At 42.6% G+C, this 25728-nt stretch overlaps 1 protein-coding gene across 3 annotated transcripts in view; it reads right to left on the reverse strand.

Annotated features, from left to right (window-relative positions):
• Window positions 1–5252: 5252 nt before the first annotated feature.
• Window positions 5253–25728, reverse strand: part of SHQ1 (SHQ1, H/ACA ribonucleoprotein assembly factor) — a 100781-nt gene continuing 80305 nt past the window's right edge. For all 3 annotated transcript variants that reach the window (XM_042929984.1, XM_042929987.1, XM_042929985.1), the window contains one exon: window positions 5253–6438. In XM_042929984.1, the coding sequence (XP_042785918.1) occupies window positions 5895–6438 (544 nt within the window). In that variant the 3' untranslated portion in view covers window positions 5253–5894. The remainder of the gene's footprint in view (window positions 6439–25728) is intronic.

The raw sequence follows: 25728 nt of genomic DNA on the forward strand, positions 1-25728 counted from the left end.
GAGACACCAAAGCAGTAACTCTGGTTCTCAGGGAGAAGTTTTTCTTGAAGCTAAATATGTTCAATTGAGAGGACAGACTTTTATTTTGGAATGTCCTTTTACTTTTTTGATGGTAACCTGCTTTCACGAAAGGATGATTTCAGCGGAGCACTGGCTGGGCTAGCATACTGTATGGTTGATCCATGAACAACACGGGTTTGAAAGGCAGAGTTCCACTCATACACACAGATTTTTTTCACTTAATACAGTACTATAAATCCATTTTCTCTTCCTTATGACTTTCTTAACATTTTCTCTAGCTTACTTTATCGTAAGAATACATTAGATAATACATGTAACAGAAAATATGTGTTAGCTAACTACGTTATTGGTAAGGCTTCTGGTGAACAACAGTAGGCTAATAGTTAAGTCTGGGGCAGTCAAAAGTTCTATGTGGATTTTCAGCTGCATGAGGGGTCAACACACCTGACCTCTGTGTTGTTCATGGGCCAAATGAATATGCAAAATAAAATGTTGGCAGCTCTACATCAGCAGCCCTCTACATGCTACCGTGGTTTGTTTTTCCTAATTTTAATTTTATAGAAGTCTGAATATAAGAACCTGGAACCCACTGCCCTGGGGCACAGCCTCGCAGGAATCCCACTTCCCCAAGCTGATCCCTTTAGCTTTCCCTGGATTCAAGGCTCTTCTGGCAGGACCTGGCCCTGATTGAGTGGCAGTTCAGAGGAGGGAAATAATTTCCAGCCTAGAAGAATGAAGGGTGACCTCCTGGAGGCGGCGGCATTTGAATGGGGCCTTGAAGGCTATGAGATGTCAAGCTATGCAAACTGACAGGGAGAAGAGAAAGCGATGCATGAGCAAACATGTCAAGGTGGGAAAACACAAAGCATAAATACAGTAAATATTTACTACATACTGTGGAAGAAGCTCGATGCGAGGCCCTCGGTTGCAAGAGGGCTACTGTGTTCAGAGGGGTCCTGGGCCCGTTGTCAAACTGCTGGAACTTCAGGCTGGAGGCCCGTGAGCTGGGCTTTCAAGTCACTCGGCCATTCCTGCTGCTTCTTCCCCTGAATGCTCAGCGCAAGGAGAGAAGGTGGGAAAGGTCTCCCTGGAAAGAACTTACAAGACAAGGGCATACCACTGCCATCCCTTAAAATCCCAGAGACACAGCCTCCAGCACGCGGGCCTAGCTGGACAGAGGAGGCTTGCACAGTAAAATCGCTGCCTGCAGCGCCCCTGGAGAAAAGCAGAGTACCACCGAGTACAGCCTTGTGGCAAGACTTCCCAGAGGTGAATCCTTTCTGTTCGTTTTTCCCCAAGGGCTTAGGCATCCAGCTCCACATTCATCCTTTTCCTCTAGCTTATCTTTTCATGACTTGGGAGAGCAGTCTTCCTTATCTAGGAAACAAATGGCCTCCACGGAGAGCTCAAAACAGCGAAGTCATTTATCTGTCTGACATGTGTTTCCCTGTTTGTTTTCTCCAGCCTTGACACAAGAGTTGTGTCAACTGTGGATGGCTGTGCCCCAGTCACTTGAGAGGCATGAATCAATTTCCAGCTGCATTTATCACTTGCTGCCTTAAATCAAGTCTAATCAATGCTTCCTTCATTTGGTATGGATTGAAACTATATATAACACGCTCAGAAAACGGCCGGGAAAGGGAACAGATCACAAACAAAAACTCCGTCGGGGATTTAGATGTTAAGGAAACATTTGTAGAGTTTGATTCACTTTAATGGAGATGCCTGACCAAACAGATACAGAGATTTGTTTATGAAGTTTAACTTCAATGTACCTGACATGCAATGTCATTTCATGACGGATCAGTCTATACGAGGGGACTTTTGCATCTTCAAATATTTTATATACATTATGAAGATTCAGTATACATCTGAGTAAGGTTTTATCCCTCTATGGTCTTTAACTCCTATTTTTTTTTTTTTCACCATTGACTACATGGGTCAATTTTTAGTTACAAGATGTAAAATAATAAAAATCTTTGTATTAAAATACATATCCAGGGGGCGCCTGGGTAGCTCAGTCGGTTAAGCTTCCCACTTCAGCTCAGGTCACGATCTCGCGATTTGTGGGTTCGAGCCCCGCATCAGGGTCTGTGCTGACAGCTCAGATTCTGGAGCCTGGTTCAGATTTAGTGTCTCCCTCTCTCTTTGCCCCTCCATCACTCATGCTCTGTGTCTCTCTCTCAAAAATTAAACATTACAAAAATTTCAATAAAAAAATAGATATCTAGGAGCCCCTCTGATATAAAAAGTTTTTTATGAAGTCTCACAACAAAGAAAACTTAACCCTCTCTCTCCTTCCCCCAGTTCTTCGTAATAGAATTTGATCCATACAACCAAAGTGGATTTTCCACTAGCAGGTGTGAAAACCGCCCCGCAGCTGTTCAGCTAACTCAGAAAGTGGTAGGGAGCAGCCCTGTCTCATTTGTAAATTAATCCTGTGCCAGTGAAAGATGATATCAGCATAGTTACTGGCACCTAAAACCCATCATGCCCACAGCAAGGCCTCGGATTATTCTTCAAGGATAATGGCAGAGGAGAGACAGAACATAGAAAAATAGGTCAATGATAATGCGAACCCAGAAGATGAGGCAGTGCCGTGATTCATTGACATAATTAATATTTCTATCTAATCTGCTGAACTGTGTAGACTTTTACCACTGGCATGCCTCTGAAGCGATTAGCAGGGCTGACTCATTTTCACAGTGCCGGCTCCCCCAGTGACCTGTTGTCAGGTAGCTGAACAGAGAGCCCTGTTCAGCTCTGGGAAGTCCGAGAATAATAACCAACCCTGATGTTGGTTTGATACTTTCCAGTTCATAAAAGTGTTTTGAACATAGTCTCATCACCCTTTACGATAAGCAAGAAAAAAATTGTATCCCCATTTTCAAAAGGAAAAAGGAGGTTCAGAGGTTGGGGTACCCCCTTGAGGGCTGGTCAACACCTGAGCTCTAGCTCTGGAACTCACTTCCTTGTCTCATCAACCCCAAAGCCTTAGTTCTTCTGCTGGCCCGTGACTGTCACTGAGGTCCCCTTCTGTTCTTTCCCCAACATATTTTTTTCTCCCATCACCCAGGGTTCTTGGGAAACTCCTACGGTTACAGGAGATCCCTAGAGTTGCTTGGCAGGTTGTCTAGTTTAAAAAAATGAAATAAGAGGCAGCACCTTTGGACTTGTTTTGGGTTACAGACATGGTGTAGTGTTCTTAACTCATCTTAAACAAAGACAGGGTAATGTGATATAACAAAGCTTTAACCTTCTGTGAACAAAGAGAGGGCAGGTGAAAGAAACTACAGATTTGGAGTCGACAATTAAGGCACCCACTCATGTGGTCTTTGATACTCATGAGAGTTGTTTAATGAGCTCCTCTGTTCTGAGGATTTCTAGGATGGATCATGTTTGCTCATTCTTTTGGGGGGTGTAACAGGCTTTTCCAACCATGGCGAGTCTCACACAGAAGTAGATCCTGTGCAGATTCCTAAGTTAAGGGCAGAGTTGATAGAAGGAAGAACTTCCATGGCTTTAAACTTTTTGACAAGAGTGGATCTGCTCAACTTGACATTAGTAGAAGTAAATGAGGGGAGTAACAGATAATGCATCTTCAAACTGGCTTCAGGTAATGTGCCACTGAGAAGAAATGCGTTTTCAATGGTCATAGGCATTTTGAAGCTCTCCAGGGAGCCTGAAAAAAGTCTTGAACACATTCTGACAAAGCTGTTACAGTGTTCAGGAGTTAACATGCGTGTCGAATGGCAAAGTCACCCCAACTATCCTGTTAATACAAACTGAAATTTATATTGGAAATACAAATACTCACAACCTATATAAACCCAGAGTAAAAGGGAGCATACCCTTTCTTGAAATAAAAATGCTGAGATTAATACATATCAGATTTCATTTCATTTCCTCCCTAGAGCAAATTGGTTTATTTCATTTATTCATTCATCCAGCCAATATTTATGGAGCGCTGAGAATACGGGCACTGATGATTCAGTGGTAACCAGACACGGCAGAGAACCTGCTCCCTGGGAGCTTACCCTCAAGTGGGAAAATTCACATTTAAAATATGAATGGAGACTTACGCTTCCAATCAAGATGGAGTAATAAAGACCAGATTTACTCTCCCACCCAACATAACCAAAATAGAAAAACAGGATAATACACGTAACCATGGTTTTCAAGACACTGGACGGCAGGCAATGAAAGCCTGTGATCCTGAGGGACAGGAGACGAATACAGTGAGCCGCATCATCACCTGACCTGAGACACTGTCCAGGCTGCACAGGGAGGGACAATGTAGGCAGTCCCCAGGGGACCCTGGAGTTCAGGAGACAGAGCTGAGGGTGAGGGGACACTGAGGCAGCCAGCATTTGCAGGACAGAGTACCAGAGAGGAGACAGCCGCAGAGAAGCCCAGATACCTGGAGAGGGGCCCCTCTGATATTCATGCGAGTACCTACTGCTAAGAGTGTGGAATCGTGGGAAGGCAGCATCTGAAAGTATTAGAGGGAACCGTGCTCAGCACGCATACAGGGGCCTATTTCCACCCGCTAGACTGGAAAATTTGTAATTCACAGGGCAATGGGAAAATCTTTCCTTAGTACCAGAAAATAGTTTGTCCTAGGCTGAACACTGTTCCAGACCTGCCTAACAAATTACATGAGCAAGACCCACAAAGATCACACTATTTCCAAGTAACTTAACTGCATCCCCAAACAAAGCCACAGAACGTAAGAATACATACATATTCAGCCAGGTAAAATTTATAACGTTTGGCACTCAGTCGAAGATTACAAGGCATGCAAAGATGACTCATAATGAGGACTTGTATCCAGAATTTATAAAGAACTCTCAAAGCTCAAAAATAAGAAAACAAGCAACCCAGCTTTAAAAAGAAAAAAAAAGGCAAGAGATTTGAAAAGACATTTCACCAAGGATTTGTGGATGACAAATAAGCATATGAAAAGACGCACAGCAATAGAAGCCTTAAAAAATGCAAGTTAAAAGCACAGTGAGATACCACCTCACACCTAATAAAACGGTAAAAATGTTAAAGCCAGATCATACTTGGTGATGACAAGAATGTGAAAGACCTGGAACTGGTGGAAACGTGAACTGGGACAGCCATGTTGGGACACAGTTTGGCAGTTTCTCGAACTGTTACACATCCACCTACCATACGGCTCAGCCATCCCACTACTGGATATTTACCTAAGAGAAATGCAAGCATATGTCCGCACAAAGACTAGCACACAAATGTTCGTAACAGCTTTATTTGGAACAGACGAAAGCTGGAAACAACCCAAACGTCCATTAGTAGGTGAATGGAAAAATCTATCCAATGAACTACTACTCTGATACGGGGAAAAAACAAAAACCAAAAAAGCCCTCTTAATACAGGCTACATTGATGAATCTGAAAATAATTACAGTGAGTGAAATAAGCCTAATTTAAAAAAGAGTACATATTACACGATTCCATTTATATTAAATCCTAGGAGATGCATACTTAATGTACAGTGTCTGAGCAAGTAGAGCGTGCAACACTTGATCTCAGGGTTGCGAGTTCAAGCCCCAAGTTGGTTATAGAGCTTACTTAAAAATAAAATCTTTAAGAAAAATATATTCATGGGCTCTACATTCTAGAGATTCTGCCAGAACTGTTATTTCATCTTCAATATTAATTATACTTTGGTGAAAATACTTTAAAACGTTATTTTTAAGGTTGTGACAAGGAAACCAACAGGTATCAACATAAGCTCTGTGGAAAAGTGTTGTATACACTAAGAAAAAGGACCAAGTGGAAGTGGATTCTCGTTCCGTAAAGAAAACCAAACCCGCCATAATTCTCAGCAGTGAGGAAAACCACGCAGAGTCAATCACTTGGTGTCTGCCAGTCGCCTCTGCCCTGCACGCTGCTGTGGCTTGCAGCCGCGGAGTCCTCAGGTCTGGACACTTGAACTCTCGAGTTCAGTTGCTCTCCAAGCTCCTCTATCAGCGGCCCAGAGCCTCCAGGAGCCCGGGGGGAGGCGGGTGGCTTTCTCGGACTACCACCACATCTCTCGACGGCTGAGTTTCTGCACACCCCGTCATCGATTAGCAGGTCGCCGCGTTCCTTGAGAAAGGGACCCTGCAAGGAATGCACTGTCTCAGACTCACTACCTGAGAGCTCCCCTTGTTCGGAGTCCGAGCCTTCGGTCTCACATGAGGTGGTGCTGTCTGACTCCTCCGTGTCACCTGCCTCAGGAGGGCAGGCAGGTGTCTGCTGCCTGGAAACAGGACGGCCTGCTCTTGATGCAGTGTCTTCCTCCTGGACAAGAAGTGCTGCAGCCTCCAGTTCTTCCAGTTCTAATCCCAGCTGAGCCTTTGTCAGGGACACTTCCTTTAAGGTTTCTGCAAGAGCTGCCAACTTATTGGACCTTGAAAGCCATTTGAAGAAGAAATATTAGGACAATTCATTAATTGGCCTGAGAACGAAACAGGATATATAGCTTAAAGTAGTAAGAAAATAAAGATGGGTCCATACTTCATGTGACACACCAAGATAAATCCCAAAACAGATCAAAGAAACGTAAAAGAAAATGAAGCGATGAGGTATTACAAGGAAATGCAGGAGATTCCCTTTATAACCCTAGGATGAGGAAGCCCTTTCTATCTATGACTCAAAATCCAGAAGCCACTAAAGACTGACAAATTCAATTTAAAAAAACCTATAGGACAAAAACCAAAAAACAAAACATCATAAACAAAGTCAATAGGCTAATACAAAATTGAGAAAAATACTAGCAACTCATGTCACAAAGCAAGGCCTAATTCCCCTAACACGGTTCTTAAAAGTGGACATAACAATTCATCAGAAAAATGGACAAAAGACATAAGCAACAATTCTCACAAAAGGAGATATAAATGCCTCTTAAACATATGAAAAGATGTTCAACTCCAGTCAAATAAGAGACCCAAACTAAAGTCACAGTGAGATACATTTCTCATTTATCACAATGGCAAACATCCAAACGTGATAACACGACGAGAGAGGCTTGGGGGAAAGACCCCTCCCCACACCGCTGGCGACAAATTAAACAGGTACGGCCCCTGTGGAAAAGGTGGCGATAACTTTCCAACTTGAAAATGTACACACCCTTGGCCGAGCAATACCACATCTGGAAATTAAACACACATGCTACAGGACAGAGGCCCAGGGTATTCACTGACATTGTTTTCAATACCCCAAAATGGTAAATAACCAAGTGCCCGCGACCACAGGACTGGTTAACTACCTTATGGAATATCCATGCAAAGGAAGAGTCTATGGCTGCGTACGGAACGAAGCGCTCTATGGGCTAACCCAGGTTACACTGTGTAACAGCAACAACAAACAGCATACCGTTATGTGGAGGCTACCTTTTATGTTAAACAAGGGGAAAGAAATAAAAACACCCTTCTGTTTGCTTGTATACTTATCAATAAACTCTGGAAAGCTGCAGAAAACACTAGCTTATGTGGGGGGGTCTCGTGGGGAATGGAAAGGTAGAGGATGATGATAAGAGGGAGGCTTTTCACTGCAACTGTTTACTTTTAAACTCTGTAAGCGTAACACCTATTCAAAAATTTTAAGTATACAAAAGATAAAAAAGCAATACTATAGAGAGTAGCGTGACGTGCTTTTTACTTTTTTTTAATGTTTATTAATTATTTTTTAGAAAGCACACATAGGCGGGGAAGGGGCAGAAAGAAGGGGGACAGAGGATCTGAAGCAGGCTCTGTGCTGACAGTGGAGAGTTATGGCACTCAAACTCATGAACTGTGAGATCATGACCTGAGCCCAAGTCGATGTGCAACTGACTGAGCCACCCAGGCACCCCCTTTATATTTTTATCAGAAAATCATGCCATGTTATTTCAGAGGATAATTTTCAGTTTGTAACATTACATTATACTAAACTTTTTTTTATTAAACTTAGAGGTATTCGTACTTTTCCTTTGTTTTGAAAGAAGCAAAAAAAAAAAAGCATACTGCAGGTGTCCAAAACTCATGGCTTTACTCCTCCCTAGAGGAAAATCTGAAGTGACAACTGAAAAGGGTAGCAGTGAGCAAGTGAAAATGATCAGCACGCTGACCTTGGCTTCTACGTTTCTCTAACTCCGAAGCTGAAATGAGTGTACAAAACATTTAGTGGCTTTGAGACAAACTGGATGACGGTGAGTTCACAAGATAAATTCACTTGTAAAAGTGTAGTCCATCCCATAATATCAAGAAAATGGGGCTTTGTTTCACTGGAGCAGAAGTGACTGGTGGGGCAATGGGAACTAGTGAACAAAGGTGGTGTTTTTCACCTAAGTGCCCAGGTATATCTGAGACCCTTTGATCTCAGAATATTTAGTGTAATAATGACTTTGTGCAGGGATGCTCTGTGCCCCGGCTGCCCTCCATGAGCGCAGTCAGGTCCCAGAAGCCCCACTGCAGTGTCCCAGGGTGGGTGCTGAGATACTGCTAGGTGAATGGCCAAGGGCAACAGCCATCACTGAGGGCAACTTCCTCTTATGTGAGGAAACCCCTGAGTTTCAGTGCTGGGATTCCCAGAGCTTAGAAAAAGAACGGCGGGTAGGGTAAAGAAGAAAATTAGGATGGGATCAGCTGAAGTCAGCTTATGATTCACCAATGGTCTACAAACTCTGGATGAATTCTCATCACTTTAAGACATCTCTAAAAGCACAGTTATGGAATCACATGGTCGCGATGTAATTTACATCCATGTCCAAGACAGTTGTAGATGACATCCACAAACCATATATGCTGAAACCCTGACTGCCAGTAGTAAAGAATTTGGTCTGAATTCGTGGACCGGTTTGCAATATCTTTGCCCCAAGGCCCTGTCAGCCTAGAAGCTAGTTCACGGCCATCTTTCTCACTGAAGTGGGCCCTCTCTGGGTAGTGATGTGCACCCGTGAGAGGTAAAGAGCAAGGAACTTAGGAAAGAAGACAATGCCTCTTACTAAATTATAATATTAGAAATAAAATTTGGGGGTGCCCGGGTGGCTCAGTCGGTGAGCATCCAACTTCGGCTCAGGTCATGACCTCACGGTTCATGAGTTCAACCCCGCACTGGGCTCCATGCTGACAGCCTGGAACGTGCTTGGGATTCTCTCTCCCTACCTCTCTCTGCTTCTATCTCACTCGCTCAATGAATCAATCAACTTTTAAAAAAATAACAGGGGCACTTGGGTGGCTCAGTTGGTTGAGTGTCTGGCTCTTGATTTCAGTTTAGGTCATGATCTCACAGTTCATGAGTTTGATCCCCAGAGTGCAGGGCTGGCTTTGGATCCTCTTTCCTCCTCTCTGCGCTTTTCCCGCTCACACATTCTCTCTCAAGGATAGACATTAAAAAACAAAGATTTTAAAATCAAAGCTCTTCCTTCAGTGACCATACATTTCACACTCTGATTAGCCATGACAAATACTATCGACAGTATATGAAAGACAATGTTCCACACACATCCCGACACTTATTCCAAGTGACAACTTCATGGGTCAGTTGCATTTTTGTCCACATTACCGATGACAAAACAGAAGCCTAGAGGGTTAAGAGACCTGCTGCAGTTTCCCCAGCTGAAAGGGGCAGTCAAGACTGGAAAACCATGCTGCAGAGCTCTAGTGGGCTTCCTCCTCCACTACCGGGCCTCCCACAAAGTATCCAGGCTCTGAAAAGTCTCCCGTCCTGTGACCACATTCTTCCCTTCTCCCCAGGTGGAGCTCAATTCAACATCTTCCAAATGAGCAAGTTCTGACAGGCATAGGCAAAGAAGGCTGCAAACAGTGATCTCTTTAGCTTAGCAGTCTTAAACGAAGTATACATCTAACTAAGCCTTAACTACAGAGGTTTAAAATTGAAGCAAAACATCTGAATTATTTGTGAGGATATGGTGAACTCTCAGGTTGAAACCATCTGGATCTTTGTTAGTGTCCACTATCTGTGTCATGTGTAACAGAACAAATTTGGAATTTCAAAGCCCCTCACCCCTAATCCTGGCTCTTTTCAGACACAGTGTAACCCCACACACTGTGAGACTATCAAGGATCTACTCTAAGAGGCAGGAAAGTGGCCCAGATGAGCCATATGACCCCCAACAGGACTTGTGCCTCTTACCAGGTGATGTGAATTTTTACCCTTCAGTTTGTTTCTCACTTTAAGTACTGCATTCGTTTCAAGTGACCCATTTATATAAAATATGTAAAAAATGAATCCTATGTTCATTTTTGCTTCTTCACAGTGCTGACCCATCTCTGTTTCTTATTAATCCCACTTTTACTACCTCAAGCTGGTTACTTTCCTAAATTAATACTAAAGTTCTGAGAGAAACCTTAAGTTTATAGAGGAAGCATTCTGAATTCTCCACTTAAAGAATGCGAGAATAAAAAGGAATTAAAAATTTCAAAACATCATTGACAGAGAATGTGACCCAACAGTCCAAAGAATTAAAGTTGGGTTTGTTTCTATTAAATTATTTTATGCAGATAACTTAGCAATCACTGTTTACAATAAAAGAAACTATCTGTTTAGAGAAAAAAAAAATTAAGCCGAGAAAGAGTAGCCTTTTTGTTCTTTCAACCACGGGTAAAATTAGAGTTGGTTCTAAATCTGCCACTCTTATACTCTAGGACCTAACTCTGCAACGGCGCTTTCCATTTCAGAGAGCACCTCATTTAATGTAGTTAGTGGTTTTTCACCGTCACAGTCAAAACAGACCAGCTAGGTCATGTCAGAAAGCTTTGCCGAGTGGCATTATTAGTTAACCAGAATGCTTACAAAAACCAGGTACATTCTGATCCAAGCAATGAATATACTGAGTTACTAGTTGTACTTACGGTACACATTTTATATTGAAATGAAGAGCACCTACTTGTTAAGAATGTATTTGTTAAGGAATGAAGAGATTCATTATTTAAGAGCCATGACAACTGGATAATGGTAATGTCATATTTTAACACAACTATACTCAAAATAGGTTTTCCTTAGACAGTTTTTGGAAATGTAATCCTACCATGTAGCTTTTTAAAAAGCTTTCATTCTGTTTGTATATGTGAAATAATCTCCTATTTGGAGGATTTTTTTTTTTTAATTAAAAATGCTCTCTGACAAGTTGTAGCAAATACAACTACGATCAGTGACTAATAGCAACAGCTGGAAGTACACTCCTTGACCATCGCTAGGCTAATAGACAACTTCCTCAATTATTTTATATTTTGGTGAATGAGTTAAAAGAAGGGGGGGAGGGATCCAAGGCCTTATGAAATAGCCAAAACAAAGTCCAAAAAGGGCTCTAAAGTGAAAGGAAAATGATGTATAAATAGAAAGCATACATCCTGTTTCTTGTTGTAGAGTTTTGTTTCCAACTATCAATCAGCTTTTCACCACTTCCTGCAATAGCTGATCTACTATAAATCTCGTAGTAACTGACTAGGTTTCATTTCCTCTGCCAAAAGCCACTAACCTGTCAGGCGTGACATACTGACACTAGAGCCAGCAACTGATAACGTAAGACAGGACGCCAGTGAGGCAATGCAACAAACATTTCATACAGGGTGACAGGACACAATGACTTGGCCTTTTAATTTCAAAGGACACATACACACCAGGCTCTGTGTGGGAACAAATAGTACATCAACTATCTTTTTAAAGGGTACACTGATAATGATGGCATAGGATCATAGCTCCTCCCTATTGAAAAGTACCAGTTCCAAACTTCAAAATCCCCTGCCCGAAACACAGTGATGTAGCCTGATAAAAAAGATAGTACATTAGCTTTAAGTAGAAGTTGCTAATGACAGTCTTTTGTCTTGACTTGAAAAACACACACACATTGATGCACAGATGATCACACAATTATGTGCCATCATACCATACTACTGAAAACCGCCTCCAGCTCCATCATTAACAGAAATGATCTCTTTAAATAAAAAGCTACTAATTTAATACAGAAAATACTACAAGTTACTTAACCCATATTGAGTTTGGGCCAGTGAAATCAGTTTTCACCCTATTTCTGACTTCACGTACCACCACTGTGGGCTTGGGCTATGCATATTAACATATGCACCCGAATAATTTCCTGAATTATAATAATGCCATAATAATGCCACCAAATAATTTCCTGAAAACTCCCTGCACTGGCTTCCTAGCGCTGCCATACAAAACTACCACAAACTGGTGGCTAAAACAACAGAGATTCCTTCTTTTACAGTTCTAGAGGCTACAAGTCCTCAATCTAGGTGTTGACAGAGCTGGTCCCTTCTGAGGCTGAGGGAGAACCGGTCCCATGCCTCGCTCTTCACTTCTCATGTTGCTGGTAATCCTGGGCGTTCGTTGGCCTATAGACCCATCATTCCAAATTCGGTCTCTGTCATCACACAGCACTCTCTGCGTGTGTCTGTTTCTTCACAAGCTGTCTTCCCTATGACAGTGTCTCTGGCTCTTCTCCTCTCCTTACAAGGATATCAGCCATATTGGCTTAAGGGACCACCCTACTCCAGCATGACCTCATCTTAACAATCAATTACATATGCAGCAACCCAATTTCCAGATAAAGTCACATTCTCAGGTTCTGGGAATTCTGAGGGGACACTCTCCAACATACTGTACTCCTTAGAGCTGAAACAGACAGTGGAGATGATTATTAATGGAAGATAAATTAAAACCAAAAAAGGTCACTCAAGGTAAAGCAACACAAAAAGCCAAAATTTAATAGTAAATAGTAATTTTTAAAAAGTTAAGATTTCACCTTCAAACAAACTACACAAACAAGTTCATAAAATGTTTAATCATTTAATATGTAGGTTAAAACTATGACTATGTACCATTTCTCTAAATGAACAAAGAATGAACCAGATATTAACTGTATTTACATCTGTTCTAACAAAATTATATTATGGCACTGTATGATATTCATCACTTTAGGTCAGTCTTCTAGGGCGAATCAGAGAACAGATAACCATCAAAGCATCATCCATTTTCTCAAGGGTCTTTCAATCATGTGACACTCAAATGACTCCTTTGGTATTTAAATATTTGTCACTAATGCCATTATTATTGTAGAGTTTTCTTCTGCAAGTAACTATTATTATTTTTTAATGTTTATTTATTTTTGACAGAGAGACAGAGCAAAGTGGTGGAGGGGCAGAGAGAGAGGGAGACACAGAATCTGAAGCAGGCTCCAGGCTCTGAGCTGTCAGCACAGAGCCCAATGCGCGGCTCGAAGTCATGAACCGCGAGATCATGACCTGAACTGAAGTTGGGACACTTACCTGACTGAGCCACCCAGGGGCCCCCTCCTGCACTTAACTAATCCCACACTTCAAAGCATCAGTGTCTGTGGTTGTGTGGCTCAAGCACAGCTCCTTTAATCACTTTCGCTGCCTTTGTGAAGTCCTTGATCTTTCACACAATGTGCAATTTATTTGTACCAAACACTACCAACAATCAGCAAGAGGTCAAATGACAAAAAGCCTGGCTGGATGGGTGGGGAGGAAGCTAGAAAGGAAATGATATGCTACAGTGGGACTAAATTTATTAAGTGATTTGGTCATTAGGGAATATTTCTGTGTTTTGACTATCAGCACTTCTCTTTAACTCTGGAAGTCAGAAACTCAAATAATGAATATTCAGAAATAAGGACCCCCTGCATGACATATATACGCAGCTGCACACACACACACACACACACACACACACACAATTTTTAGACTTGAGGTAAAAAAATAAATAAATAAATTGCTATAGTAATCCCACATACTGAAGACTATGCCTCAGGTAGGTAAATGAAGAATGAAGGTTTATCCAAATCCAGAGATCTAGAAAGGCTATCATTCGCCTCATCACTGATATCCATCTAAGAAGTGGAAGGGTGAAGGTGATAAACAGATTAAGAAAGATACAAAGTTCATAAAGAACTGTTCAAAAGAAGTGGACTCAACTCCTCCTTGAAACTATTTTGCATTTATTTATGTCAGACCGAATCAGATTAGCAGAGATAGAAATGTGAGTCCCATAAATTTGCCACATTTCCCTCTACTCCCCCACATCTCAGCAGAAAAGCTTTTGCTGAAATGTGCTCCACTGTAATCCTCCAAAACTGGGTGTTCAGGGTCAATTTCAAAACCGGCCCCATGAAACTCTTGGAACTGTCAAACTCAGAGGGCTCCCTTTCCCTGCTGGCTGTTAGGGAAGTCAAATCTGTGACCCGCCTGGTGTAATGGAATGTACCCAGAGCTCCTCCTGCCTTCCTTTTCATTCTGTTGCTTTTGTTTTCTTACCTTTAATTAATGCCATGTTGTTTTACACACACACACAAATGCTTTAGATAATTTCTGGTAGAAGGCAAAGAAAAAAAATTAGTCATTTGAGTGAAATAAAATAGCTGGTTAAGTAAAAAATACACAAAAACAAAACAAACAACAACAACAACAAAAAACCCACTTTTGTTGGACAGAAAAGGATATGGGGAAATGAGGATTATGGGTTCCAGCCTGAGACAGATACATTTTCTTCTCAAAATGATTCCACGAAGCACGACATTTTGGGTATTTCAGACTTGAACCATTTTGACAATATTTCTACATTTCATCTATGCGAAAAGGGCAGATGGTGCTGTTTAATAATAGAGGCACAGTATTTTGACCTCTTCTTAAATGTTCAGATGAAATGGCTGCTTGGATTCCATTAAACCAAGTGGAGGTCAATCAAAAAGATGGAGAAGGCATTACTATGAAGGTGGTGTCAGAAGAAAGGTGTTATAGGTGGAAATGTGTCCCCCACAAAGGTATGTTGAAGTCCTAAACCCCCAGAACCTGTCAATATGACCTCAGTTGGAAACAGGATCTTTCCAGATATAATCAAGTCAAGAGGGTGTCACACTGGGTTCGGGCAGGCCCTCAACCCAATGACTCCAAAGGGATTGCTGCCCTGATAATACCATGTGAAGATAAAGAGATGCAGAGAAGGCCATGTGACAACAGTGACAGAGACTGGAGCGACGTATGTACAAGTCAGGGTATGTCACGGCTTGTTCACTACCACCAGAAGGAAGAAAGAGGCATGGAACAGATTTTCCCCTCAACCCTTCAGAAGGAACCAGCCCTGTGGAGGACACCTTGGTGTTGGGACTTCTGGCCTTCAGAACTTTCAGAGACTAACTTTCTGTTGTTGTAAGTCATGCAGTCCGTGGTCATCTGTTACACTGGTCCTCGGGAACTAACAAAGAGGGGTATATAAAGATCAAGATTTTTAGAGCTGAACACAAATTAGAAAGAAGCTCATACAAGTTCCTGGTTTGACAGATGACAGAGTGGCACCACCAAAAATATCAACAGCAGCAGGGCACAGAAAAGTTGTCTTCACTCATAAAATGCAGAGAATGGATGAACAGAGAATGGTCTGTTTCGATTCCTGTCTGAATCTCAACACCTTGGTTCTACAGTTCTGTGCTATCATCATGATGTTTCCCTGTGTAAAAACCTGCAACAGCTTCCCCAAAATAGGATAATATCCAAACTCCCCACTGAGGACAAAGTCCCAGGGATCTGGCCCCTGGGTGCTGCCTGCCTGCCTCTCAACGAGGTCACCTGCCATACGTGTGTCCAAGTCACTGTGCTCCATTCACCACCCTCTCTCTATCCTGAGGACACACTAATGCTGCATTGTGCCTCAAGGCCCCTGCCCTTGTCACACCCCCCCTGGAACACTCTTCCCCTAAGTCTTCCCATGCTGGGTCTTACTCATTCAGTATCAGCTAAAATACCACCTCAGTCTTACAAAAGCAGTGCTTCCAGACCTATTTTATGTCCTGGAACACAAAGAAAGTGGTTTTTGCCTGGCATGGTACTGGGCCTGCACCCTACTTGCCATCCTGAAGGTGAGGGGCCAATGTTCTCATTCCCGACACCCATTTGTGGTGCCATGGACCACCAGCCAGTATACCCTGCCCTTTGCCCTCCAACTTCTCATACGCAGACCTCCTATTAGGAACTTGGTGGAACAGGGCAGTTTTGAGGTCTACACAAGTGGAAGTTCTGGCTGAATTTTTCAAATATGTCCTTTTTGTCTCCACCTTCCCTCTTGAAAGCAGAATGAAAATGGCTGCTTCCAAATTTCCTGGCATCCTCTGAAAAAGAGGGTTAAGTGATTTAATGTGTTTATTTCTTTGAGCGCTTGCTCTAAATGCTAAAATTTTCCTTGGTTACAAAATATAAAGTTAGTGCGCTATGTTGCTTTCACAATACTAAGACGGGAAAATACTTACGTGCTGGTGTGTTTACCACATGCACAGGCTGAAGCGTGCAGCTCTCCAGATTGGGACAAGCGTCAAAAACTTTGAAAATTTGAAATATTTATCCACTCACTGGTATGATACACAGTGGAACGTCTTCTGAAACACACATCGCAATGGCACGAAGCACGTAATCCCGAGACATTCTATGGTTTCTTAATGACAATCCTCTCCTACGAAACGAATGACAGTGGTACACTGCTTGCTGGTTTGGCTTTTCCAGAATTACTAATTGTCTGACGTATCACATAAGCTTTGCCTCTCGCCACTCGCTGTGAACCACGGTTAATACGCTCTCTAAGGGAAGTTTGGAACCTTTGCTTTCCTAGTGAGAAAACAGGAACGACATGACAGGACACAGTTCTGGGACAGACAGCTCCTCACAAGGGGCAGTGACAGTGCTAAGTGGCCACCTCCGGGGCCGGCCCGCCATACCTTCCTCTGCTCTTACACAAATCACTCCGTGCCGTGCCCATCCGTACAGTTCACTGGTATAACAAGGGCAGCTAGTTGACCTGTCTCCCTCTGTGGGGAAGCCGGACCTAGAGCTGCAGCATTCGGCCCCCTCCTAAATGGAGATCCACCACGTCTGTTCCTTGTTGCACCCGGAAGACCACCCTGGAAGGGAAGGGGTCCTGCTGGCACGTCTTAGAACTGGTCAGCAGAGGCGAAGAGGAGAGTGCTCAGAAAATATGCCACCTATAATCTAGTCAGCACTTGGGACTCCCTGGTCTCCCTATTTCGCACTCCCCACACAGCTACGTTACTACGTTACTGGCTGTGCACCTTCTTCAGATTTAACGCTCTCGTTGTGCCAGATTTTCTTTTTTTAAGTGCCCCAAAGAGACCTTTAAGATTGGTGTTGGATTGGACCATTCACAAAAATAACGCTGAAGGAACGAAGCCACACACACACAAGAGTACGGATTGTATTATTTCACTTGTACAATGTTCGAAAATGGGCAAAACCAAGAGATGGTGAGAGAAGTCAGGACAGTGGTTACAGGGTGGGGGCTGGGGAATGACAGTGCACTAAGGGGCTTCTGGGAAACCTCTCAGGCACAATTCCTGATTTGGGTGGCACTACACCACACCAGAATTCATTCTTAGTCTACTTATCATCTGTGCGCACTTCGACAAAAATTAGCTTAAAACAACCATCACAATAAGAAGCACGAGTCTTGGAAAAGAAGTCACAGGCTTTGGACAATCTGCTCTGGAAAAGGGGATGGAGTGTTGGAGAGGAGGAATGTGTCCATTTGAGGGGACAGGATCATGGAGCTGGCTCTGGTTTCCTCTGGCAAACTGGGAAGGACCTCTAATACAACACTCCTCACTGCAAACTTCTTTTTAAAAGGCATGGCATGTTCTACCAAATACAAAGAGAATCTCAAAATGTGCCTAGAGAAAGACCCATTAGTCATCTCTTTCAATGTGTGTACTAGACACAGAAAGTTGTTCTTTGCAAAGTACACAGCTCACCGCGATGGAGGTTATTCCCCTGGTGTCGGTGAAAACCTGTCTGTGGGGGCATTTCAAATGATATTTTTAAAGGTATTCGCCCCCTAGTCCCCTGGACAGTTGATCTACAGACCAACCCTAGTACTTTCTGAAATATAAAATAATAATTTCTATTAATTTTCCTTCTAGTACTGCTTCTAAGCCTCTAAAACTGCATCCTATCTATCGAAAACCTAAAGATGAGCCACCAAAAGTCTTTATACCAGTTGTATGAATATTTTACTTGAAGTGAGAGATTTTATCTAATTTGTGTATTACAGAATAAAGCTTACTTCCATACAATAGATAGTTGGTTTTTTTTTTTTTTTTAATGGGCATTAAAGATTTAGAAGACTACGTTCTGTATAGGCAATCCCAATTAAAATTTATACAGCAACAAGAAAAAAACTTCCCACCTGGGGTGGGGGGGCGGAAAACAACAAGACCAAGTTTTGAGATGCTTCATTTATTATGATGATGATTAGGGAACTGAACAAGGACACATTTTTTTGGCTGAGGGATTTTTGCCTCAATGCTGACATTTATTTTTTTGCCACATGAGGATGTTCACCAACACATTTCTCTGTGAAATAATAGAATTGGATATTATAATCAGACTTATCTTTTTTTTTTAATATTCAGTTTTGTCAGAGAAAGAGAGAGAGCACAGGTGTGCAAGTGGGGGAGGGGCAGAGAGAAGAGGACAGATGATCCAAAGTGGGCTCTGTGCTGACAGCAGCAAGGCTTATGCAGGGCTTGAACCCACAAACTGAGAGATCATAACTTGAGCTGAAGTTGGATGCTCGACTGAGCCAACAAGGTGCACCTATGGTCAGACTTTTCAAATCAATTCCTTAATTCAAGAGATTTCTTTTTTTTTTTTTAATTTTTTAATGTTTATTTTTGAGAGAGAGACAAAGACAGTGTGAGCAGGGGAGGGGAAGAGAGAGGAGGAGACACAGAATCCGAAGCAGGCTCCAGGCTATGAGCTGTCAGCACAGAGCCCGACGTGGGGCTTGAATTCATGAGCTGTGAGATCATGACCTGAGCTGAAGTCGGACACTTAACCGACTGAGCCACCCAGCTGTCCCTTTTTAATTTTTTTTCATGTTCATTTATTTTGGAGAGAGAGAGAGCACAAGATGGGGAGGGGAAGAGAGCCAGGGAGACACAGAATCTGAAGCAGGCTCCAGGCTTCAAGTTGTCAGCACAGAGCCTGACGTGGGGCTCGAACTCTCGAACCATGAGATCATGACCTGAGACGGAGTCAGTTGCTTAACCCACTAAGCCACCCAGGTGCCCCAAGGGAGTTCTTTTTCTAATAAACTCCACTCATGTGTAGATTAACACTCAAAGTAAATATTTCTTATACTGATGATAAAGTCTCTAGAGGAATCCACTCCTTCCCTTCCCTTTCCTTATTTAAGCTACCTCTTCACAAAAAAGAACTATTTAGCACTCTTCAGACTAACCCTAGGGCTTTACTTTATATTACCTGCTGTCCCCTCAGGAGTTATGCCACAGATTACATCACTCAATTCTACTCTCATCAGCCAGAGACTAACCATTTATGCCTCTGGATAATCTGCTTCTAAATAAATTGTCAATTTCCTCCAATAAAATTTCTACAGAAAATCTCTAAATTCTACTACAGGTCAAGAGTGCCTTATCTGAAACCCTTGGACCTGTAGGAATTTCCATGTGTTTGTTTTGCATTTCCAAAAGGTAATCCTGGATATGTACTACTATACCATCTATGACCGAACACCCCCAGCAACAACCTGTAATCAAATATACTAATATTTTTCTGCAGCAAAATGTACAGCTAGTCTCTCTAAGTGGAATAAGTAAAGATTATAAATAGCCTCACGTCAGGTGAGTTCAGGTCAGTCAGGTTTTGCTGCCAATTGCCCTGAAGATACTTGTGCTTTCAAAATTTTCTGGGTTTCAGAACTGCACACAAGGGGTTGAGCACTAGAACCAGAAGCTAGCAGACTGAGCTGCAGCTTTTCAGCTCAAGTGCCCAGGTCCAAGATCAGCCTTTTGACAAATATTCATCGAGCACCTGCTATCTGCCAGGTTTGGTGTATATAATGGTGAAGACAAAACACAGTCTCCGATTTGCAGATCAGATCATCTCAGTCTGTGGAAGGCAAGAAACAAGCCATCAGAGCATGGTGAAGTAAGTTTATGAGAATGATTAACACAAGGTACCCAGCGAATGTCCAGCTCAGGGGCTTTGAGAGTCCTGGGCACAGAGGAGACAGACTCCTCCTACAGAGAGTTCTATGCAAAAACCATTCTGTATTTTTAAATGGAGGCAAGAAATCCACCCAAATCCTAATTCTGCCCAGGTTGACTACTTCAATGCTTTTCTTGAAATTTCAACTATAAGGGGCGCCTGGGTGGCTCAATTGAGCATCTGATTGTTGATCTCAGCTCAGGTCATGATCTCATGGTTACTGAGTTTGAACCCGACATTGGGCTTTATGCCGAAAGTATGGAGTAGGCTTGGGATTCTGTCTCCCTTTCTCTCTGCCCCTCCCCCACTTGCTTTCTCTCTCCCAAAATAAACTTAAAAAAATTTTTTAAGAAATTTTAAATATTAAATTCTTTGAGGAAACACACATATATTCTTTTCTGTCTCTTGTGTGCTAACCCCTATATCAATGCTTAGTCAGTCTATAACATATAGTAGATTCTCATTATTTGCAGATTCCATATTTGTGAATTCGCCTACTTGCTAAATTTTATCTGTAACTTCAAAGTCAACACTCCTTAGCACTTCTATGGTCATTCACGGACATGCACAGAGGGATGAAAATTTCAATTACGAATCAACACATTTCCAGACTTCTTGTTTTAGCTCTCATATTGTGAAAAACATGTCATTTTCATGGTCTAGATAGTGCCACATTGGGCTTTTTGTTGATAATTTCGCTCTTTAAAATGGCACTCATACTTAGTGAGTGTACTTTCTAGTATTCTTAAGTGCTTGAAGGTTATAATGTGTCTTATGAAAGAAAATAGTTGTGTTAGATAAGCTTTGTCCAGGCTTGAGTTCCCAAGCTTTTGCCATGAGGTTCACTGCTAATGAATCAACAATACATACTAATACAGTGCCTTTAAACATAAACACACATAAAACAAGGATACCTATTGAATGACTGATGAAAACGTAACCAGAGGCTCACAGGAAACTAACCCTGTATTTCCCCAGGAGCAATGATTGAGTTTGCTAAGTCAGGGTTTGTAGAAACTTAATGGAACATAACTGCTATGAATAACAAGAACTGACCGTAATTCGGTCCTGGCCATGACACCAAAGAGGAAGGACAGCCACTTTAGGGTGGAATGGTAAAGGGAAGGGACAATAGCAGAAAAGGTCTCCTACAAAAGGGGTGGTAATCTACACTGAAACATTTTTAAGGCCTATGAGAGCAGTCCAAGTGAGAAAAGTGGGAAGGGTTTGGGGACACGGGAACCAGAGGATCACAGCACAAGAACAACAGCACCGTTAGGTCCATGGCTACATCCCTGGACCACAGGACAGACTGACAACATTCCACAAGAACTAAATACGTATGACCCTGGAACAACACGACTTTCAACTGCACAGACCCACTGGCATGCAGATTCTTATCAATACATACAGTACAGTGCTGTCAGGGTATTTTCTTTTACAGTTTTCTAAGTAACATGGCCTTTTTTTTTTTCTAGCTTACTTTATTGTAAGAATACAGTATGTAATACATGTAACACAAAATATGTGTCAGTTGCTTATGTTATCAGTAAGGCTTCTGGCCAATAGTAGGCTGTTAGTAGTTAAGTTCGGGCAGAGTCAAAAGTTATATGCAGATTTTTGACTACATAGAGACAGAGACAGGGACTGGGGAGGGGGAAAGGTTTGGCAGCCCTACCCCCCAATGTTGTTCAAAGGTCAACTGTATCTTGGAACGGGCAGGAAAGAGAGGTGCACATAAGAACATCTACTTACAAGGGACCTTGACTATCAGACCCAAAAGCTGAAATGTCCATAGTTTTGAACGCTCCTTTTGCCTCTCATTAAATCTTCCAGGACACTAATTTTTTTAAAGGTACAGTGAGCCTTCAGAGTGAGTCAGGTGTTGTCAGCTTGTCTGTACCATAAAAACCGACTTGTAACTTTGATCCAGGTCCCTAGAGGGTCATTCTGATCCATGGCTTAGCACATACACACACCCCCTCCAGGGTATAACCACCTCTCACAGGCAGGGAATCAATGTAAAAGTCTGCTAAGGCTTGGAGTATTCAATGACTGCCTTTAGAAGGCACACATTCTGACAGGTGTGATGTGGTATCTCATTGTGGTTTTGATTTGTATTTCCCTGATGCTGAGTAATGTTGAGCAGTTTTTCATGTGTCGGTTGGCCATCTGGATGTCTTCTTTGGAGAGGTGTCTATTCATGTCTTTTGCCCATTTCTTCACTGGGTTATTTGTTTTTTGGGTGCTGAGTTTGATAAGTTCTTTATAGGTTTTGGATACTAACCCTTTATCTGCTATGGCACTTGCAAATATCTTCTCCCATTCTGTCAGTTGCCTTTTAGTTTTGCTGATGGTTTCTTTCGCCGTGCAGAAGATTTTTATTTGGAGGAGGTCCCAATAGTTCATTTTTGCTTTTGTTTCCCTTGCCTCCGGAGATGTGTTGAGTAAGAAGTTGCTGCGGCCGAAGTCAAAGAGGTTTTTGCCTGCTTTCTCCTCGAGGATTTTGATGGCTTCCTGTCTTACATTTAGGACTTTCATCCATTTTCAGGTTATTTTTGTGTATGGTGTAAGAAAGGGGTCCAGGTTCATTTTTCTGCATGTCGCTGTCCAGTTTTCCCAGCACCATCTCTATTCTTTTCCATTGACCTGAGTGTCTGTTTTTGTGCCAGGACCATACTGTCTTGATGATTACAGCTTTGTAATACAGCTTGAAGTCCAGGATTGTGATGCCTCTAGCTTTGGTTTTCGTATTCAAGATTGCTTTGGCTATGTGGGGTCTTTTTTGGTTCCACACGAATTGTAGGATTGTTTGTTCTAGCTCTGTGAAGAATGCTGGTGTTATTTTGACAGGGACTGCAAAGTAGCCCTATTCTAAAGGTCCTTTTGGCTCAAGAGTCACCAACTTGGCTTCTCTTGATCTGAGGCTCATTCTCAGAAACGTTCTCTCTCCATCTGCTCTTTTCATTTATTCATTCAGCACTCAAACTCCTAACGTGCCCAAGCAATGAACAAAACAGACAAGAATCATTGTGCTCATGGAGCTTCTACTCTTTCATAGGAAAAGACAGACAATAAACACAGAGCAAGTAAAATATAGAATGTGCCAGATGGTATAAGTGCTGTGGAAAAAAAAAAAAAAAACAGCTAAAAAGGTGGCCCGGGAGGGCTACGGGTGGGGAGTGTTCAATTTTCAGGAGTGCTTCAAGAAGGCCTCACTGACTGAAAGGTGATGAAAGGGACCAATATATTTGAATAGCCTGAACTGTGGAACCTAGCTTTATTCTTGATTTTTACCTCTTTCATTTCTTCCTGGCTGACCTCTCTAGTCTATTAAGCTTACTCACACCTACCCCCTCTCCTAGCATTGACAGCCACCTGGCTACTTGTAATCTCCAGATCATGTTGCCATGCCTCTGTTACTTCTTCTAGTACCTTTTATTCACCTGGTCCTGAGACCCACCCTACAGTGTCCCAAGTTCAGGGGAAACAGCAACAGGTTACCTTGTTCCTAAAAAGGAAGACCCAGAAGCTTAGCAAAAAAGAACAATTGTGGCCAAGTCAGAATTCTGTATTACTTCGTATTACAAATATAAACTAGATAGAACTATTTGAGGGCCCCAAAATGTATCATTCTACAACGAACTTATCTCATGTAAAAAACTGGAGACGATGCCATAGGAAGGCCTCATGCTCAGCCACCAGGACAGCAAGGAGTATAGATTTCAGCCTATCCAAGCCCCTGTTACGGGTGGCAGGGATGACATTGAGGGCACAATTCTCCTTTAAGAACCAAGCATGGCACTTTGTTGAAGTCTACACCATCTCAGATCAGAAGATATCTGAGAGATAACCGAGTCCAGGGTTGTCCGGTACAGCTTTACATAATGACAGAGAAGTTCTCTATGCTGTCCAGCAAGGTGGCCACTAGTTACATGTGGCTACTGAGAACTTGAAATGTTACCAATGTGACTGAGGAATTGAATCTTAAATCTTATTTAACTGATTACATTAAAAGAGCCTCATGTGGCTCTGCATACAAAATTGGACCACGCCAATCTAATTTTCTTTGACAAAGATGAGGCCTAGACATAGCTAAGGCCACAGGACTAACCACAACCTTGAGTACTAATATTCCACACCGGCATCAGACTGGAGGGTTTTCCAACGGCTTTCATATGCATGAGCCTGTCGGATCCTCTCCTTGGCCACATGAGCTAAACAGGTCTGTACAACTGTCCATGCTTCATCAGTGCTCAGAAGCAAACATGTGCCTAATGGCAAAGGGTTAATCCCAAGGACGGTCAGAGCTGCTGATGTGCAGACCCACTAGGTCCTGGCTCACAGTGCGGTAGTGATACCATGTGGGTAATTAGAGGTCATTTACTACATGAAACAAGATTCTTGAAGAGGGCACTTGCCAGGAAAACCACTGGAGAATCTTTCCTATGTCATGGGATCCAATCCTTGACAAAACATGTATGCAGATTAAGTCTCCCGGGGTAGTTTTATCTGGACGGGAACTGTAATGTGTTCTATATTTTAAGGTGGTAACCACGATTCTCAAAAATTAGGACTCAACTAGTCTGTTGGCCAGCTCCTTACAATCCCCTGTTCGCTTTATCATCAAGACATAGAAGCAAAAAGTCTTCTATAATTAGAACTGAAGAGTTGCCAAAGTGTCCCAATCAGACCCAAATTACTACCTACAAAAATTACTGATGGCTAAAAATAAGAATGAAAAAGTGGCTCAAGGATATTATTTGACTAAATATAGGGCTACACAGTACAACTTAAACCGCCAGTCAGATGGTTGTGAGAACCAAACCTGTTGGCTGAACAGCATTTCATGTTCCTACACGAACTGGTTGCAGAAGCCTAATTATGGTTTGATTCAAATGATGTTATCAAACGCTTCCCGCATGGGGTGAGAGGCAGAAATGCTCTCTCCTTTCATTCCTTGTCAGGGCATCTGTGCCGGTGGTTTTTCTTGGAGCCACCTCGTTCCGCAGAGACAAATCCAGCCCCTGCGATGAGCGGTTTACAAAAAAGCAGGGGCTGCTGTCGGCGGGAGCACCGGAGCTGGGCTTTGATCCCAGCTGCGGTTCCCACCTGCTCAAAAAAGGCAGCCACAGCGCTACAGCTTTTCATTTCCCTGCTCAAAAACACAAGAAATCAGCAGAGATGAGCTGACAGGGAAAACATTACACAAATCGCTGACCCTGCTGCAGGCGGCGAAGGGCTGCCTCTGCTTGGCTTTGATTTTCCAGAGCTGGAGCCCGAGGGGAGAGACAGTTTGACTTTCTTCTTTCCTAGTGCTCCCGACGGCAAGGTGCATTCAGACGGAGCCCGGAGGAATACCAAGTGCAGAAGAAAGGCGAGTAAATAAATAAACAAAACAAGAACACAGGCTGAACAGCGGAGAGGGGAAACAGCAGCAGCCAAGAAGAAAGATCATATTCCTGGTTAAAAGCAAATCGGTGTTACAGGTTTTCGTGAAGCCACACAGAGGCCCGAGCTCTGGCTGTGATCTCCGTCGTGCTATTGTCCTGCTGAGGGAGGCAATGAAGTACGTACATGCCACAAACCTTACTTACGCATTCCTATTGTTTAGTGTGTGTCTGAAGAAGAAACCGACAGGGTAGCTC

This window comes from Panthera leo, chromosome A2 (assembly GCF_018350215.1).
Source record: "Panthera leo isolate Ple1 chromosome A2, P.leo_Ple1_pat1.1, whole genome shotgun sequence".
Classification (NCBI taxonomy): Eukaryota; Metazoa; Chordata; class Mammalia; order Carnivora; family Felidae; genus Panthera; species Panthera leo.